General features: G+C 28.0%; 1 protein-coding gene across 2 annotated transcripts; it reads left to right on the top strand.

The window, feature by feature from the left end:
- The first annotated feature begins 2,880 nt into the window (after positions 1–2,880).
- On the top strand, positions 2,881–19,141 carry LOC107445064 (lethal (2) k09848). 2 transcript variants are annotated; one of them, XM_016059387.3, is made up of 9 exons: positions 2,881–3,047; positions 4,927–5,033; positions 6,330–6,451; positions 7,717–7,777; positions 10,148–10,294; positions 11,874–11,972; positions 15,644–15,940; positions 17,454–17,689; positions 19,076–19,141. In XM_016059387.3, coding segments are annotated over exons 1-9 (1,125 nt in total). In that variant the 5' UTR covers positions 2,881–2,992; the 3' UTR covers positions 19,077–19,141. The 2 variants fall into 2 exon arrangements, with proteins under 2 accessions (XP_015914873.1, XP_071041287.1); XM_071185186.1 differs by having other exon boundaries at positions 2,989–3,094.
- The last annotated feature ends 575 nt before the right edge of the window (positions 19,142–19,716 follow it).

The raw sequence follows: 19,716 nt of genomic DNA, 5'->3' as shown, positions 1-19,716 counted from the left end.
GTAGAGGAGAAGGTGTAAAAATGGGCACAGGTGTAAATATGGGCACCCCTCCCTAGTAGCTATGGGAGGTACTGAAGACTGGCGGCAAGGACTGTATATGGCGCCAGTTGCTAATATAAGATTGTACAGAGCAGTTGAAACCATTTTTTCAAGTAGTGTGGATGCAGCGTGAGTTATTTTGCAATTTGGTGTTTATTCTGGACTGCAAACTTTTGAGAGGTATGTGAAATCGTTTTCTTTTCATGTACTTATGTTCAGTTAAAAATAATTTGACAGTGATATCCGGAAAGCGGAGATCTTAAGCTATTATTTGAAGCACACCTTTAGTCACGCACGCTTTTAGGTTATTTGTGATAGTGGCCATCCTTCTTAGGTGGGGTTGGTGTAAATATGGGCCCCCATTTAAAGGGTGCCCATAATTACGCCAACTTTTATTAGTGGAGTTTAGCACATCAGGCTCTAGTTATGCCAATTAATAAGGCAGCTGAAATACTTCAATGTTCCCCGGGAACTTCAAGTGCAATTTCTCCGTTCGACATATCTCCTGTTCCCAACATTAAGAAGATAACCACTACTCGTGGACGCAAAGCAGCAAGGTCCAGCCTCATCACCGGATTACCATACAAGGATCAGTTGACCAAGACGCTAGACAAGTGCTCTCAAGAAGACGTCCTTGAGTTTTCCCGGGGTAAGAGACCGGCCAGAGGGCAGGGTGGGAAGACGAAATTCCTTCAAAAAAAGAAAATTCGGCCCACGCAAGGATACGATTCATCATCGGACTCATCAGACTCGATGACCCTCCTCTTATCTACAACGATGATGATACGAATCTAATAAATGTCAACGGTGGGGATAAACCAAACTCAAGCAATGCAACTTGCAGTTTTTGTGATGGTAAGTTCTCTGAAGACACTCGAGGAGAGGTGTGTAAGATGCGTTATGTGCCAAATGTGGGCACTGTGGTGGGGGTGAAAGAGCCAGTTATGTTTGCGATATCTGTAAATAATTTTTTTTCCTGTAATAAATAAATTCTCTACCATTTTGTATTATTTTATCCTGTTTTTAAACTATTTTTGGTGGCTTTTTTGAAGAGGGCCCATATTTACACCCCATTTTTTCTGGTGCTTTTTTTAAAGATTTTTGAAAATCGTCGTTTTCGAAATGAAATAATTGATCTTAATCATTGTTTTGCCTTCTCGCATTTAGGAAACTTGTTATAGTTGTTAATGAAAGATAAAAATCTAGAAATTTTCAAATTGAAAGTAACTTTATCCAAAAAACAAAAGAGGGTGCCCATATTTACACCTTTTCCTCTAACCCGGAAATTTAGGCGGTACCGAGCTAGCAGCGTTTCCTAGTGTAGAAAACACCATCCATATGAAAGGTCTATTTAAACTTTATATTCAATACTTTTCTGAATCATATTACTTCAAACATTAAAATATGCAAAAAGCATACAGAAACACATAATGTTGAAACATTTAATTTTGCAAAAAAGCTTTTTTGACAATTTTTATCAAACAATTTGAAGCTTCACGAAAAAAATCAGTACTTATAAACTAAAAAACCTAAAATAAAGAAAGCCCACGATTAAAAAAAAAAAATTCAAAAAGCTCCTTATATTGGACAAAAATTTTATATTGTTTTTGTCTTAAAGTTTTTAATTAGACGTAGAAAATCATTCTATAGAGAATTATCATCTAATTAGATAAAAATTATTTATAAGTAAATTTTTCATTGTCATATGAATCATAACACTTACCTGCTTAATAAATCTGGAGAATTCCAAATTGAAAATTTTATTCTCAAATTACATATACATTAATCATCATATCTTCATTAATTTAAGATGACATACCACACAATAAAATTTTATAATTGTAAGATCTGGATGTGAATTTCAATAATTTAAAAGCAATGAGCTTATTTAATTTAAAAACCAGAAGAGCTGAATTCCAGTTGAAATTACGCATTAAAAATTAAAAAATATTTGCCAAGAAAACGATAAAAATTTATCGTATTATATAGATACAAAAAGATAAACTATTCTATAAAGAAGAATATTCTATGACTATTACAGTTCTTCATGTTCTGAAGTCACATTTATTCATTAGAATGAAGTAAGCAATACGGAATGAAATAACCTCCCTTTAATTTATAAAGAATTTGAGGACAAAACAAATGTATTTTACCTTAATACACACATCTTTAACAGTATACCATCCCGTAATCGGAAGTTATCAGTTAAAAGTTGATTGATAATGTAAAGAAAAAATTATTGAGAAATTTTCTTCAAATGTTGAACGTTTTCTGTTTCCAAATGATTAACCGGCCTGGATCCCCATCTCAAATTCTTCTGTGTTTACCTAAGGGAAATTTTGCTTTTTATTTGCTGCTCAAAAAGTGTTCTTCTCTACCTATGATTCAGATACTTGTTGTTGTTGTAGTTCATTTACGTCGCACTAGAGCTGCACAATGGGCTGTCTTGCGACTGTCTGGGAAGCATCCCTGAGGATGATTCGAAGACATGCCATCATAATTTTGATCCTCAGCAGAGGGGATGGCACCGCTGCTTCGGTAGCCCAACGGCCTGCACGCGAAGTCGAGTATTTTAAGGTGGAACAGTTTAGCGATTACCAATACCGCACACACTCGGTCCATACGCAGAATGATCCAAGAGGTCACCCACCGACACACTGACCGCAGTCACTGATACTTAACTTCGGTGATCTGCTGGGAACCATGTCTTAACTATCAGTCCACTGCGGGACCTAATTCTGATTGAACTAAATGAAAACTTAGTAAATAAAAGCCTGAAAATATTTTTCCCGTTAAAGGGCGTATTCAAGCGTTGCAATTGCGAATTGTCCCAGCCGCAAGTGTGTGAACGTAATCAAGACGTCGGTCGGCTAACGCGGATGACAAGCTAAAGTTCCTGGAATATTTTTCCTGACTGGCAACACATTTAGTTTATTTATTGTTTACATTTAAGATGTCGCTGAAAAATTTTCACGTGTTTGTTGGCTCTGAAATTGGTTTATTAAAAGGTATATTATTATTAAAATAAACAACAATCATTTTGGATTTATTAAAAGTAGGTGATGGGAAGCGAGTTTTATCTAATAATCAGCTTACACTAATAAAAGCGCTCTCTACACAAAAGTTTTCTTATGTGCTGTTAAAGTGTAACAATAAGTTTTTATTTCCATCAAATTTTTCCTAAAATTCTGATCTCTAAACAGCTGAAAAAGCAAGCCAAGGAAAAAAGAGCATAGTAAAGTCTTGCTTTTCAACGAAAATCAAGAAAATTTTAATCTATTTCATTATTGGAATAAAATCATTCTGTTGCCAAGAAATATGATTTTACAGTTAGTTTTGTGTGCGCAGGGAGTTTATTTTTTTTTCATTACTCTGCATTTCACAGTTTAATTTTTCGGTAATTTAACATTTGAAAAAAATTTTTTTAGCACTACTTTTAACTACAGATAAATGAAAATTAGAAATTCCAATACCCTGTACAAAACCCCCAAAATTCAATATTACCCTTCCTTTATCATAAAAAATAATTGGGAAGATTTCCGTATCTTGAATCGGGGCAAAATAATCGCTCACAACACTTAACAGTGAGTACATAACTATGCCCTAAAACACATACAATATATCACATTTTAGCAATTTAGTATGACTGAATTCTTATAAATTTTAAAGGATTGAAAAGTCCTGGAGCTATATTTTTGTGTAACTCTCACTCAAGTTAAGCCCCTTATAAAAGTATTTATATCTACACATTGAATAAATTATAGATATATTTGTGAAATGAATTATTTAATTGCGAATGAGTTACTGTCATTTATTTATGTATGTAATGTGCCTACTAAAAAATCTAATAATAAGTATTCTAAAAAGAAGAAATTTTAGAATTATTTTACTGTAAATGGTCACCAGCTCTTTTAACATGACATATGAAGAAATTTTTAATTTATATTAAGTATTCCTTTAACTATCCCTAAGTTCCGATTCTTTCTTAGAGACAAAGCTGAATTCTTTTTGCTCATATTTTTAGAAATGTTTTAAAAATTGTGAAAGTAACTTTTAGTATCTCTTAAATAATGAAATTTTTTAGATAATCTACTTTTTGGTGACTTAATTTTAGCTAATTTTTTTAAACATTCGAAATAATTGAATAAATCCCTTTTCATTAATGTAAACATCTTCACTAAAATTTTTGCTTTTTTTAAGTTTACTTTGGGAAATATCCAAAAGCATTTGAAGATTTTTAAAATATATATTACGTCAAAATTGATATAATTTTTACAAACTAACATAATTTTACGTATTGAATCAGCTTGACAACAGGGATCTGTCCAGGCCAAATTTATGACCGTTTATCAGTACCTTCACAAATTCAACTTTAGGAAACACAAAATATTTTTTCTTAAAGTTTAACTTTTGTATCCCGTCAGAAACAATAAATCCATATTTTTACCACATTTTTTGTGTTAATTTTTAATATAGTTTTTAATGTTTACAAATTATGTCTAAATTTTCATAAAATAAGTACCTCACAGAAAAACCTAGACAGACCCCTGGACAAAGCACTATATTCATAACAGGTTTTATCCATGAAAATTAATACAAAATTTAAAAAAATCTCATATTAAACTACTTTCTAATTAAATTTTTGAAGCAATGATTTCTCTATGAAAAAAGTGTGATTTAAAACTATAGTTACTTAGAAATAAGTTTATAGTGTTTAAAACCAAATTGATTGTAATCAATGCACCTTGTTGGAGAAATAGAGATATTGAGTTAAAATATGTAATTTGATGGTTTATTAAAGTTAGTCTATGTATTATATTAAAATGTGATGTTTTTAAAAATGTTTTATTCATTTAAGATATTATTATATACATTTTTTAATTAAAGGTGTTGATACTGAGAAAAAGACATTTTCCAATTTAAATTCTGTGTCAGATTCGTCTAGAGATGAAGAAATTACAGCAATGTGTTGGGAAAGCTCTTCGCAAGAAAAGGTATTAAAATTAATAAGTATAAATATGTGATTAATATAATGTTCTTTTTATTATATTGCTTTTTAAAATTTTTATCTAGTTTATAGTGGTATAATGGTGTTATGTAGAAAAATATTTTTGAGTGATTTCTGGTTATAAGTCAGTGTTTTACTTGCTCTAAATTTTACTGTATAATGAATTAGGCTATTTTAATTACTTCTTATATAGAACCTTACTAAGTGGATAAAAGCACAATTTTATAGTCAGGGGTCTGTCCAGGCCGAATTTACTACCGTTTAGCGGTACCTTCACAAATTCAACTTTAGGAAAAACGGTAGTTTCACAAATTCAATTTTGGAAAAACGGTAGTTTCACAAAATACTTTTTCTTAAAGTTTCATTTTTGTATCCCTTAAGAAACGATAAATCCATATTTTTGTGTTGATTTCTTAATATAATTTTTAATTTTTCACAAATTACGTCTAAATTTTCACAAAATAGGTACCTGTCAGAAAAACCTAGACAGACCCCTGATAGTGAACAAATGTGATGGTCTTTTTGCTTTTAAAATTGATTGCTATATAGCTAAAATTGCACTAGTTGGTTTTATGAAAAAGTACCTGATTTATCTCTTTTATGTTTTTATTTAAATTTTAAGATGCTGTATTTCATAAACTAATGGATGTAATGAAGCAAAAAAATTTAAATATTCTTTCATCAGTGTTTAGAATACAATCACCAAGTTTCATATAAATTTTTTTAGCAATGATTTCTTTATAATTCTTCTGTTAGAAATTCAATGATTTTACATAGAACGGGTTTTTTAAATAAATTTGCCAAGTTTGAATAATCTCATTGCTTTTTTTTTTTCTCCTCTTGACAATATCATAAAGCTAACATTAATAGTAGTATTACAAAATATCCATTTGGTTTTAAATTATTTATTATTTAATTGAAAAAGAAGTGCTTTATTAAATATTTTAAGAGAAAAATTAAAAACAAAAAATCCTTTTTTTAAAAGTTCCTTTTTTCAAAAATTTTAATGAAGGGAAGAAAACGAAAGTGCTGATCAGTTGTAGGAATCATCCGCCAACATGTTGAATTACTGTGAGATTAAGTATTACTAGTACTATTTGAGGGGATAAAAATGATTTCTGCTGTAATTTTTGTTTATATGTTATTTGACCCAGAATCAGAACACCTTCTGTTACTTCCTTTCCAAATATTATATTTAAATGTATTTCTGTTTCGAAATTAAAATATTATCTATCAATGCTTGTTCAAATCTTTATCATTCTTTTCTTAATTATTCCACTAGGTATACACTGGTCATAAAAACCAGCTGATCAAAGCATATGATTGTGATACGGGAATATATACGACCATTCATGACTCAGAAATTGGACAAGGAGCTATCAAAGGACTCTGTCTTTTTAATGAGTAATTTATCTTTGTGACTTTTACTTTATTTAATTTGTCAGTTTTTAGTTAAGTCAAGTCATATAAAAAGTTATTATAATACAAATATTTTTCCATTAAATTCATGAAAATAGTAATAAAACGGAAGCTGCCTTTATTAATGAAAAAAACTTTTTATGAAAGTCATATTCATGAAATGTGTTTAGGTTTAATAAAAATATTTTGTTACATATATGTTTTAAAAAAAAGTAGTGGTTAAGTTATATATAGATTAGGAATCTGAAAGCAGCTTTTTACAACTTTTTTGGGCTATGTTAGTCTGCAAAATACATGTTGGTCATTTGCTTTAAATTTACAAAATTTTATACTGTTCAAAGTTATTTTCATAATACAGTGCAGAGCCCGTTATACGGAATTCGGAAAACCAAAAAACCGGAACGAAATTCGATAAATTTTCTCGCCATTTGAAAAAAAAATTTTTTTTTTCCTCAAAATTTTAGGATTTTTCTTTCTTTTTTGAAAGATGTTTACCTTACAATCATTTTGGAAATAATCATTAGTGTATTACTTCATCGTTTTTTCTTCTTTTTAAGATCATTACCAAATATTTTTTTTTTAGTTGGGTTTAACAATAAAAAATAACAGCTTTTTGTAGCGATTCAGAAAACCGGAAAAATCAGTTATCCGGAATAGCGATGGTCCCGATCGTTCAGGATAATCGGTTCCCTACTGTAATTTTAAAAACTTTTTATTAGATCAGCTTTGGACATAATAAAGTTCTTTACCACCTCAAGAATTTTAGTCGGGTATACTGCTCACTTGTTTGTGTTGACAGTCATATTAATTTGAAAAGAAAAGATGAAAATGGAAATTATGTATTATGAAAGAGATGAAAGAAATTATGAAAGAGATTAATCTTACTCTTAAATTCATTTGTCTTTGTCTCTAATTTAGAGCCAATTCAGGTGTAAATTTAATTACTAATAATCTGTTGTTGTGGTATGTTGTGATCACTCATATTTGTTCAAACTGTTTATTAAATGTTCAATTTTGTAAAGATGTGATATATAATCAACATGGTCGTGGTTAATTTATTAACCAGAGTAAATATTGAACAAAAATTAAATTATTTTAAATACTTAAATTTTATCGCATTTAATTTTTGAAATGTATTTGCTTACATTTCTGTACTCATTTTTGTCATTATTCATTTTTATTAATTTGTTGAAAAATTGTCTCATTTCTCCAACAAAGAAAAATTATAATAGAATGTTTAAACATTTTAGAAATCTTGTAACAGCTGTAGAATCTGGAGTTGTTAAAGTTTGGAATGAAGATAACCCTAAAGTAAGTTTTTATTTTAATGTTATTATTTGTGGAAAGTATTTAAATTTCATCTTTTTAACCTTGTACAGGTTTTATAAATTTAATCATTCTTTTATCCTATTGAAATTTATTTAATTTCTTATTTGATTATGAAGGAATGTTTTCAAATTATCTATTAATTATTTCTTAACAATGTCATTTGAGCTCAGGTTTTTTCTATTTATTATTTTAAAATTAATAAATGTTAGATAAGTCTAATAACTTATTTTATATGAAGTTTTATACCTATACATTTTATCAAATTCATTTAAGTTTCTACTTTTGAATATCCATAATACTTGTTTCATTTGCATTTATAAACTGTAGAGATTTAAAAATTGATTTGTTATTAATTTTTTTGAAAATTTTTCTTAATATTTTTAAGACTATCCAATAGGCCTAGTGAAAGGCTTGGAAATTAACTTTTAACTTGAAATTCAAAGGTTGTGCATCCCCTTTTTAAGTACAGTCAAAGCAGAGAATTTATTTTCGTTGTGATACGCAACTGCATCCTGCCCTTCACACGAAACATTCGAGTGACTAAACAAGATGCAGTTATTGTTTCCATGATGTATCTTCAACAAATGGCTTGCTAAGAATTGTAATTGCCCAGTATGCTGGACGCAACTATATTATTTGCTATAGTGAACCATCAGCAATTCCAGCAATATGTCCACTATAAACAATGGTTCCCTATATCCAAATTTTTAGAAAAACATGTTTTAGCATATCGTAGTTGAATTATTGAATTTAGAGATTGAGATTTTTCATAATTTGTTTGAAAAATTATTAACTAATTAATTAATAATCAAAAATTAAAGCAAAATTTCTTTACTTAGCTAGAAATTGATTTTAATGTTACATTTTCTGCAGAAAATTAGCAATTTTTGGTTAAACCTAATTTGTTTTTAAGTAGAGTTTATCAATTTTCTTCTCTGCAACCTGCAAAAAATTCAGTATTTTCTGATTGACTTTTGCTATAGAAAGAAATATTCTGGATATTTACTGTTAATTTTACTTCAGATAAAATTGGTGTTGAAATTTCATTTCCTCCTACATTTTCTTTTAATAAATCTTTTTCCATAACTCCTTTCTTTTGTTGAATTTCAGTAAGGCTACCAGAAGCGCACGCTATATCATCATAACAAATTCTTATAGTTGGCTTTGTAGTTAATGGGCAGTTTTTTAACATTTCTGAAGCACTTCTGTTTTTGAGATATTCTAATGAGAATTTTCGCTTTTCTGAGCCTTTCCTGTTTGTGCACACAAAAACTGGTACTCTTCCTTTGAAGAGCTTTCCATTAGTTTTCTCCTTTAAATTTTAACATCTGATTGAAAGTCATTTTGTAAAATAGTTCAGTTTGTCATCATTAAAAATACCTTTCTCTTCATAATCCTGTATAATATCCGGCCACACTTCAGCTTTCCTCTTTTCCACATCTGTTGCACAAGCACTTGCTTCTCCCCCAAACAATCTTTCCAGAAGAAATATTATTCTGTTAAATCTTACCAACCATTCTATGGAGGACACAAAACCCTTTTTCTCAAATTATTAACTATGACTAATTACTAAATTAACTTTGTCCTCAGTCGAAAATTGTTTCCCTTTTACAGAAGTTAAATTATGAGTTAAATTCTTTTCCCCTATCCGTTGTCAAGGAGTGATCTGTAAAGATTAGGACTTCTAGAGATAGGACGATTGCAAGAATTAAGTAGGGCACCATGTTAATAAGTTGTAGAACAAGTCTTTTCCTGTATCTGGGGTGAGGGGATACGAGAAGAATGAGCTGCTAAACATGTTCATGGTAGTTAAAGGCGATCATAATGGAGTGAAATACGACAACCTAAAAGAATGGTGTCACTTGTAGTCTTAACACCTGTAAGTTTAAAGTTGTAGGACTGGAAATAAAATCTGTCAAAATAAAATTTCAGTCCTCTATAACCTAGCTACCGATTTTTGGCTACAAGCTATTCACTGTATGTGTTTAAAATAATATTATCTAAATATGAGCTTGGACAGGACCACTAAAAATTTTCACTATAGCGGGGTTTGACTGTTTTTCAAATTTAAAACTAGATATTTGATTCATGAAGTTAATCTAAACAATTGTTTTAGGTTACAGTTAAAATTGGTCAAGAACCTTTTTTTATGTAGTCTAATTTGAATATATGTATTTTACATTATAAATATCCCTTTTTATTTCATATCTGACTCATAAAATTAATCGAAAACCCCTCACATATACTGTATAACTTCAGTATTTATTTTACTCTATATAAATGTCCTTTCTTATTTCATCCATCCTATTTATTAATTTTTATGTTTGCTTAATTTTTATGCTTGTTTTACAGAAGGTTGAGATAAACACTGAGGGCAATATTTGTAAAATGGAGAGAAATTTTTTCTCTCAATCTCAAATTGCAACTGGCGGTGAAGAAAATGACCTTAAAGTATGGGACTTGAATGCTTTTGAAAAAGCAATATTTATGGCTAAAAATGTAAGTTTTTAATTCACTACCAAAACATAAATTATTGAAATAAAAACTAAGGCATTTATTTTTGAATTTTAATGACTATTTGTACAGTTAGATTCTGAAGAAAAAAATTTGGATCTGCTGAAATTATAATTTTGACAAACATACCATTGCTGTTAACTTTAATACTTTTTGAAGAAGTTTTTCTTGTGAAAGTTTTTGTGGAAGTATTAGCTAAGAAACAATTAAAGTAAACAGAATTATTTTAAAAAAATTTACCATAACTTTATTTAAGTGTATTTGATTATCAGATGTTTAATGGACAATTACAGCATCATTTCAAAATTTATATTTTTTGTCCTACTTATTGGAAATTTTCTCCTTAATGTGAAAATCCAATTATTTTTTTCAACAAATGTTTATTTAATGTTAAACATTTAAATTGTCCTAAAAAAAGCTTCCGTAAGTTATTCGATAAAAAAACTATCCCTTGATTGATTCTGATGTACGGGGATCCTCATGCATCTTTGGAAAAACTCATCATACATCTGCTAAGGCTATTTCAATGCTCTTAGTTTTGATACCACTTATATTGTATGATTGTTCCTTGTCAAAGTTAAAATAATTAAGTCTTAAAATACTTAAAGCTTAATTACTTTATCAAAATCACTAACAAGATTGATTAGAAGTGGGTATGTGCTATTGTTCAAAGATTCAGGTGATGTAATTTAATTTTGCTGTATAATTTCAGCGAATTATAAAGCTAACAGTTTTTTTTTTTACTAAAACTGAAGGATTTTTTTTATTTACTAATGCAGTTTTTTTTTTTTTACTATGCTTTAATTGTTCAAATACTCGGTAATGCACATGCATATCAATTCTTAATATTATTCTTTGAATAAATAGATTTTTCTCTATGTATCGAAATTATTTTTATTTATAATTTCTCTTTCTGCAATATAGCATTTACAAAGAATGGTTCTTGTTAATTTATCACCTTATTTCTGTAAACAAAAAATTCTGTTAGTTCTTGCAAAGAGGAATAGTATAATTCATGCATTAAACCTATTTAATAATAAAAAAAATTAAATAAAGTGAAAGGAAAAAATCACAAGTTAAGTATTTGGTTTCACCAAAAAGCATATCATTGCTTTCAAGAATGTAGTTAGCTAAAAAATATCTGCCCATAATCATCATCGCCACAATCTAAGTAAATATATATGGGTTATAAGTGCTTATACTCAAAACTTCATTTGATATAATTGAAGTTTGCCATATAATTTCAGCGAATCATCTGGCTAAGCATTTTTGTTTTACTAAAGTTTAAAAATTCATGCAGTATGAAAATGATTCCTTATGCACCTTTTTTCTTTATTATTATTAAATATTGATATTCAAAACATTTTCATTTTTTGAGTTAATCGGAATTTTGCTGTAGCTAAAAATTATTTTTTGTAAAAAATTAAAAATAAGACATTAAGAAATAATTTTTTTAATGTGGCTACAAATGATTTTAAAAAAATTAAATTTATTTATTTATTTAATGTAAAATAATTTTATTTGAATATGTGTGTATTTTTAAATAATTTTTTCTCCTTTTAAGGTAAGAAATGATTTTCTAGATTTAAGAGTGCCAGTTTGGATTACAGACATGAAGTTTCAAGAATTGAATAAAATTGTTACGTGTACTCGCCACCATCAAGTAAGTAAAACTGTTTTTGAATTCTATTCCCTTATTTATTGATTACTTCATTAAGTTATTAAATAGTTTGAACCATCATCTTAAAAGCTGTATATCTAGAACAGTGGTTACCAACTGGAGGCCCGCGAACTAAATTATATTAGTTGTGATTTTTTTGCGGACAATTTTCATACAAAATCTGAATTGGTTTATAATACTTTTCTTATTGTTTCTGTGAAATTTAAAATAACAAAGGCGCAAAAAAAATTTATTTCCCATGTTTGCATCCAAGAAAATATTTATTCAAATACAAAAATAATAATGTATGTTGCTTTTTTTTTTTTTTTTTTTTTTTTTTTTTTTTTTTGTGAACATAATTTAGCATGTGCATATCAGAAATTTTCTAGAAGAAATTCTCCAATTTAACTTTTTAAAACCACTCATTTTGGACAAAATTGTTTACATCTGTAAATTTTAAAATTAAAATGTAAATATCTGTTCTCTGGTGGTTGCAGCAGACAAAAATCAATTCTCTCATTGGAACATTTTGTGTGCTACTATGTAAGTTTTAATACCAACCTTTCTAAAGTTTTATATCTTAACTTATACTTTCTTATCTTATTGTAGCCAGAATTTTTTTTTATATGCAATTAAATATTTTTAAAAATCTACTTCTTATTTAATTTGTAATTCAATACTTTTGTTTTGTACAACTTGATAAAAATCTGCCAGTAATATTTATGTTTCTTCAAACATAAAATAGTCCTTTATAAAATTTTGATAAAGTTATACCCTGCCATTTGACTGATGTTTTTAATTGTGGCCCCCGGCCTCATGTAAGTTGCAAACCCCTGATCTAGAACAAGAACACCAAAAGATACAGTTTATATCTAGGAACATAATCAACACTCAAATTGTAAATATTTCATGTGTTGTCATACAGGATTTTTGACCCACCCACAAAACCCTCACATAGTTTTTTTTTTTTAAAGACCCATGCTCAAATGGGTTTTTTATTAACATAATCAAAATCTATCCATATATCAATTGTTATTTTTTATTTGACTTAAAAATATTAATACATAAAACACAGATATGCATAACCCTACTTTCACAATGTAGTGTATTTAGATAAATATGTATGTAACTTTAAATTAATATAATAATTTTTCTTGCTTCAACATTAGGAAAAATCACTTTTTTTTTCAGTTTTGATTTGAACAGTTGCATTGTTAGGCTGGAATAACTTTGTCATTCTTTTTACTCCTTAATAAATAAGTTTTCAAATTTGAATAAAATAAGCATATATATAATCGCAACAAAATATTAAGGGTAGAATTTTTTATTTCTTTTCAAAAGAATATTTTTGTTTTATAAAATATACATATGGGTAGATCAAAATATTTTATTAGTATTTATATATTTATGCTACAACATAATAATTTAATTTTAAAAATTCATCAAATTTCAAACCATAATAAAATACTGAGTAATATGAAATTAACGTTTTCTTATTTTGCATTTTAAATTTTGTTTAATAAAAGTTTATATAATTGATTAATTATATTATTGATCACAGCAAAACTGATTCTACAGAAAAACATAGTTTAAAGAGCAATTCAAAAATCTTTTAAGAAAATTATTAAATAAACAGTTTTTATGTATTTTTAGTTGAGTATTTTTTAATCCTTGTTATAAAAGAGAGCGACAATTCTCCAATGTTATAAAGATGTTTAAACTTTTTCCATTTTCTTTTTAACAAACAATTAACAGGGATGAGTTTTTTTCGCTATTGTTTCGCAAATTTCAACCTCCTTATCAAAAACTTCCAATTCTTTAAAAGTTTCTTTTTTTAAAGAAATTAATATTCTGCTTTTTCTGGAAATTCAGTCGTTCAAATAAAATAATTTTATCTATTTCCGATTTTCAAAAATAAACAGAAAATTCAATCTACTTAGCTGCTAACCCTTCCGCATTTTTACTTATTTTAGCTATTTTCTTCGCTTATACACGCAGAAAATGAGATTGTTTGTATTTTTGCCGGCCCGTCAGACAACTTGTGTTTTCGTAATTAGGACGTCTCGCTGCATCTTGTTTATTGCCGCAAAAGGTAACGAAATAATAAAAGAAAATAGTGGTGGATTTGCAGTAAAAATATTTATTTGCTCATTCAATTAGTCTTGAAATTTTTTTTTTAATTAACAATTTCTAAACAAGAACAATGCGAACAAGCCTTTTAGAATGTGCTAATATCTTGATTCTTATTCACGTGAGTTAAAATTTGCTCGTTTCAATTCTTATTCAAGTGATTTGAATATAGTACATTGCGATTCTTATTTGCGAGATTTAAAAATCCAATAGTGCGATTTGTATTTACGCATTGTTAAAATCCTATGTAGCAATTCATATTCACGCGAATTTAAAATCCAATGTCGAGATTCATTTATGCAGCTTTAATATGGAATCATATTCACGCAATCAAAAAATTATGCATTGTTATTCATATTTATGTTATTCATGTTCATACAATTTTAAAAGTAATCATCAGGGTTTAAAAATCACTCTTTTTCTTTGTCAAATTTTTGGATATTGTAGCTTCTACACACACACACACATATATATATATATACAGGGTATCCGCGCACCTGAAAAGTCATGAAAAATCATGGAAAGTCATGAATTTCAGTATTGAACAAAATTTGTCATGAAATGTCATGATTTTTGCTATTTTTTTAAAAAAATCATGGAAAGTCATGAATTTAGGTCTCCCAGTGTTGCAAGTGCTGCGCCGATTCGTGCCAATTTTGGAAACCTGCGCCNAAATTAATAATTAAATAAGATGAAAAATAACTATATATATTCTTGGATTTCCTCTTTTTTACTCTAATCCCTGTATAAGGCAAACAGTCTTTTTTTATTTATTTTTTTAATTTTCAAATATATTTTGTTGCTAGAATTTATTTAGATGCGGTAGCGCTCTACACTCACGTGCCACAGGTTCGGGTTTGATCTTCGGACCGGGCAACGCTGACTCAGCCTTTCATCCCTTAAGTGGGTCGATAAATGAGTACCAAGCATGCTTGGGAACTAAACCCATGGGGTTCCGCGTTAGGCTTACAACCTAACCGGAACATCTGCTCCTGCACCTCAGAAGAAAACTGTCAAGAAAACTGAGATGGGCACATTAGGCCTTGACACTCTTTGGGCTGTAGCGCCACTGAGTTTAGTTTAGAATTTATTTAAGATTGTTTGCTTCCGAGAAAAGTTTTATTTTAAAACAGTTTTTTAATAGATAGTTTTTTTCCAAACATCTCTGGCCGAAAAAATCGTTAATAAATCTGTATTGTTCAGTATTCTAGATTGTTATTCTCCTACTTAATCTCCATGCATTTCTCATTAAATATGATAATAGCTCAGTATCAAAAACGTAATTTTTCATTCACAACCTTCTTGCTCTGATTGTAGGTTTATTTACTTTATTCCTAGTGAATAAGCATAGAAAATCTCAGGCAGTAATTTGTATATTAGTCATTTATAGAGGACTTTCCGGTTTCTGCTAAGGAACTTTTATCATTTAGTTGATAGAGTCAAAAATTCTTAACTCATTCATTGGTAAAAATGAAATGAAAGGGTACGAATGTACTTAAAAATGATCCATTATAAACTGGATAGTTTATTTATTTTTGTTGCAGGTACGCTTATATGATACCAGAGCTCAGAGACGTCCCGTGATTGATATGGAGTTTGAAAAATATCCTCTCATGTCTTTGTCTCTTGCACACAATGAGAATCAAATTGTGGTTGGAAGTAGTCGAGGCAGAATGGCTCTCATCGATTTAAGAAAAAAACTGCTTGTTCATGTCTTTAAAGGCTTTGCTGGAAGCATTAGATGTGTTCAGTGTCATCCTACTCAACCGTTAGTAGCGTCTTGTGGCTTGGACAGATTTCTCAGAATACATGAATTAAACCAACACAAACTTTTAAAAAAGGTAAAAATTGTATGCTTCATTGCACTGTTTGTGACTATTAAAAATTTACATCCTGTTTTTTCTTCTGTAAATATTTTAAAGCTTTTCTTGCTGACAGAACACTTGAGTTGTATACAAATTTCTCTATTTGTAAAGTAAAATTAATGCTACTAATGGCATACAAATATTTTTTTTTAATTGTATGTATCAACAACTTTTGTATTTTTTGCGTTTGAAAAATATATTGTTATCAACTATTTATTATTTATAATGAATCGTGAAAAAAAAATCCTGAAAAGAGTACATCATATTGCTATTTAGACTTAAACTAAAAAGTAAATATTTGGTTTATATTTCATAGAAAAAATATTAGCGAAAAGAATAAAACTTCACAAAAATATGTAAAAAAAATAAATAATAATAATAAAAAATTTTGTAAATTTTTAGAGTGGCAAAAATTAATAATTTGGTTTATTTGTTGGAAATATATGTAGATGAACTTAACTTCACAGAAAAAGTTTAACCCTTCAACTTTTGACACCAAACTCAGATCCGAGTACATTATGTTTGCTTTCTGTCCCAATATTCCATGCTGAAAATCTACTTAACAGCCATTTTTATGTACAAATTTGTGCAGGTAACAAATCTATTAAAAGTTACATAAAGTACTAAAACGAGACCTGCTCTGATTAAGTTACTAGGTCTCTTGTGTCAAGCAAAATTTCATTGAATTTGATTTTTGTTAAATTTAAAGTCCTGTAACTTAAAAGAAACATTATTGGGAAACATTATTATTATCATACTTATGAAATATTACGGGGAAAAAATAATTCAGTAAATTATTATTCGATTTATTATTGAAAAATACATGGCATAATTTTATCTGATTCAATAAATTTTATTAATGTGTAATACAGTGTTGAAAAATATATGCACATAGCATTTAATAATTTTTTGAAAACTCTTCTGCATAAATATATCATGCATTACACTTTCCTTTTGTTGTGTAATACAGAAAATTTATTGCTATTCTGAAAAAAAAGTGTTTTGAAATTTATTCTTCTAAAACATTTTAAGAGAAGTTATTATTATAATCAACCAAAGTTCAACCAGAATTTCACTGATATTAATAAGAATGACATGTAAGGATTTTAGAAAGAAGTTAGAAGAAACGCCAATTTAGGTCGAGAATGTTAGGTTTCTATATAAAATATAAATTAGAGAAGAATAGCATTAAGTAGAAATTAGAGACAGAATTAAGTAGAAATTGTTTAAAATTGTATATTGCAATTTAAAAAAAAAAAAATAGGCAATTGCAAATGCTTTTCCATAATTATTTTATTTTTAATACATGATAATAATAATAAAGGATTTTTAGCATTATAAATGTTGATTTTCTTACAGCTTTAATAAAACCCTAACTGCTTCGAATTAAGTTTCTTTTACTCCTGCTGAAACTTTAGCTTAGTTATTTATCTTTATTAAATTGTCATTGACGTTTTATTAAAAGCATTATTATTATTTTTTCTTCCAGATATATCTAAAAACTAAACTGAACACTCTTCTGTATAAAACTAATCTTGAAACTACAGACAGTGCAACAAATGAACCGGAGAAGAGTGTAGTACCAGTCAAACCAGCTAAAAATGATGAGGAAGAGGATGACATTTGGAGTGCTATGCCTGTAGTTAAAGAAGGGAAAAAAATAAAGAAAATTTTAAACAATGATATGGCTGAACCAGTTAAAAAGAAAAAGAAAAAAAATATTTAGTATGTAAATTATTCTTGATTTAATACACTATATTTCTTTTAAAATTTTATTTGGCATTTAATAATAATCAGTTTTTATTTTACTTGCTTAATTGAATTAGTAATATAACACAAAAGTAGTGTTTATGCTATTAATCAGTTAACTATTTTCGTACTTTATTTTTTGATTATTTATTTTTAAAAATCTTTTTCAAAAATTTTTGTTTCTGCAATATTCAATACTTTTTCTTTTTATATATTCTTTCTACTATCTAGTTCGAATTGTTCTCCCCGTTCATTCTGTATTGTCTCAGTCAAAAAATGCAATATGCATTTCTTAAAATTTTAATTCAAATATTCAGTTGTAAAAATTATTTATAGAGAGAGGAGGAGAAAACATGGAAAAATAATAGAGATTTTTTGAAAGAGAAGAAGATAAAATTAATTTGAAATACTTTTAAAAAAATTTAAAAGCCGTAAAACTAGATATGGAAAAGATATCTCGTCATCAGCTCACACTATTATGTCCACAAAAGGAGTAGTAATATGATGTATTAATATAGCCATAAAAAAAAATGAAAATAGTGCAAACTAAGCAAAAAATGCAAAATAAAACAAATCAAGCGAACAATAGAAAATAATAATTCAAGAAAATAATACTGAATGAAACTCGTATAAAATATAAAGCAAGTAACGAATTCATATTTAGTTTCCACTTACTGGCAACTTTCAAAAATGGTTTAAAATATTTTCCTAACAAGTCTGCCAGACTATAAAATATGAAAATAGAAGCGTAAATAGAAAATGATGCGGTCATTTTATAGCATGTTTAGCTAAAGTCTGGAAGCATGCTTGATTTGTTAATAAATGTTTTTAGAAGCATTAGTATTCCATGTAATTAGTTTATTTATATGAAGTTTAAAATCATTTCTTTTATCGTATCATTCAACAATGCAGATATTTTAATCCTTAAATCTGAAAAATTTAAATTAATATTATCGTCATGATTACAAAGCAATATTAATTTCTTTGGATAAATAGTATTTAAAAAAATTCCATAACTTTGAAAATTAATAACTCTGAAATCACCAATAGATCTAAAAACAAACTTAATATTAATAGTATAATTTATTTCATAATAGTGCAAAAATAAGTTAGCTAAGAGTGATGAAAAATTAGATTCTTCTAGTATTCCATCAATTGGAACAGAAATCTGTTTTCCATTGAAAAGATAATTATTAAAAAGACAAATATTAATAAGCATTTCCCAATAATGAACATCTTTTAGTTTCGAAGGGGAAAAGCTACTCCCCTTACTAAACTAAAAGATGTTGGGATTTTCTTTTATCCTTTTTGTCTTTATTGTGTGTATATATATTGCTAAAAGTTTTTTTTTTCTTTTTTCAGAGATATGTGCCAATTGAAGCCTAAAATAATCTGTAAAAATTGTAAATAAATTATTTTTTAAGAACACTTCTGTATTGTTTATCAAACTTTTGTACTGTTTATTTTTTATGTGTTTTGCACTGCTAAAACAAAACTTTTAGGAAATAAATTCCACTGTAATTGGTACCGAAAAATTATGAATTTCATTCCATTTTTTGTACATAAAAAGCAGATAAGAAGTTCTGAATCTTTGATCAATTTGGATCAAACACTTCTGATTAATCAGAAATGTATGGGGGGGGGGAAATTAAGTATCTAAATCAGTGGTACCTAATTTGTTTCAACTATGGAATTCTATTCCTAAATTATCAATCTTTTTTTTGTTGAAATGCTAGACCTGAAATGGTGAACCTTTTCCTGATTAGTATACCAGTAAAAACTCCAATTCATTATTTTCTTGTGTCCAGTGTCCTTTTAGTAATGTTTCTTTTTTTAAAATACAATCTGTAAGCCAATGCTTTGATTTCCAACCATGGAATAGCATTGAATACTTAATTGCTGGTTAGTTGTAACTATCATTAAATCAAAAGCAAGGAGGTTTCCTCTGATCGGTTATGTATTTTATTTAAAAACCAGTGTTAAATAGTTGATCCAATTGCGAG

This window comes from Parasteatoda tepidariorum, chromosome 9, assembly GCF_043381705.1.
Source record: "Parasteatoda tepidariorum isolate YZ-2023 chromosome 9, CAS_Ptep_4.0, whole genome shotgun sequence".
NCBI classification, from domain to species: Eukaryota; Metazoa; Arthropoda; class Arachnida; order Araneae; family Theridiidae; genus Parasteatoda; species Parasteatoda tepidariorum.
This window is presented reverse-complemented; position numbering and strand designations above follow the sequence as displayed.

Bases quoted from the DNA above. Each gene is read 5' to 3' on its own strand.
- LOC107445064 (XM_016059387.3), top strand. From the start codon at position 2,993: ATGTCGCTGAAAAATTTTCACGTGTTTGTTGGCTCTGAAATTGGTTTA. The intron at 7,778-10,147 runs GTAAGTTTTTAT...CTTGTTTTACAG, and splicing joins GGAATGAAGATAACCCTAAA to AAGGTTGAGATAAACACTGA. The intron at 10,295-11,873 runs GTAAGTTTTTAA...TCTCCTTTTAAG, and splicing joins CAATATTTATGGCTAAAAAT to GTAAGAAATGATTTTCTAGA.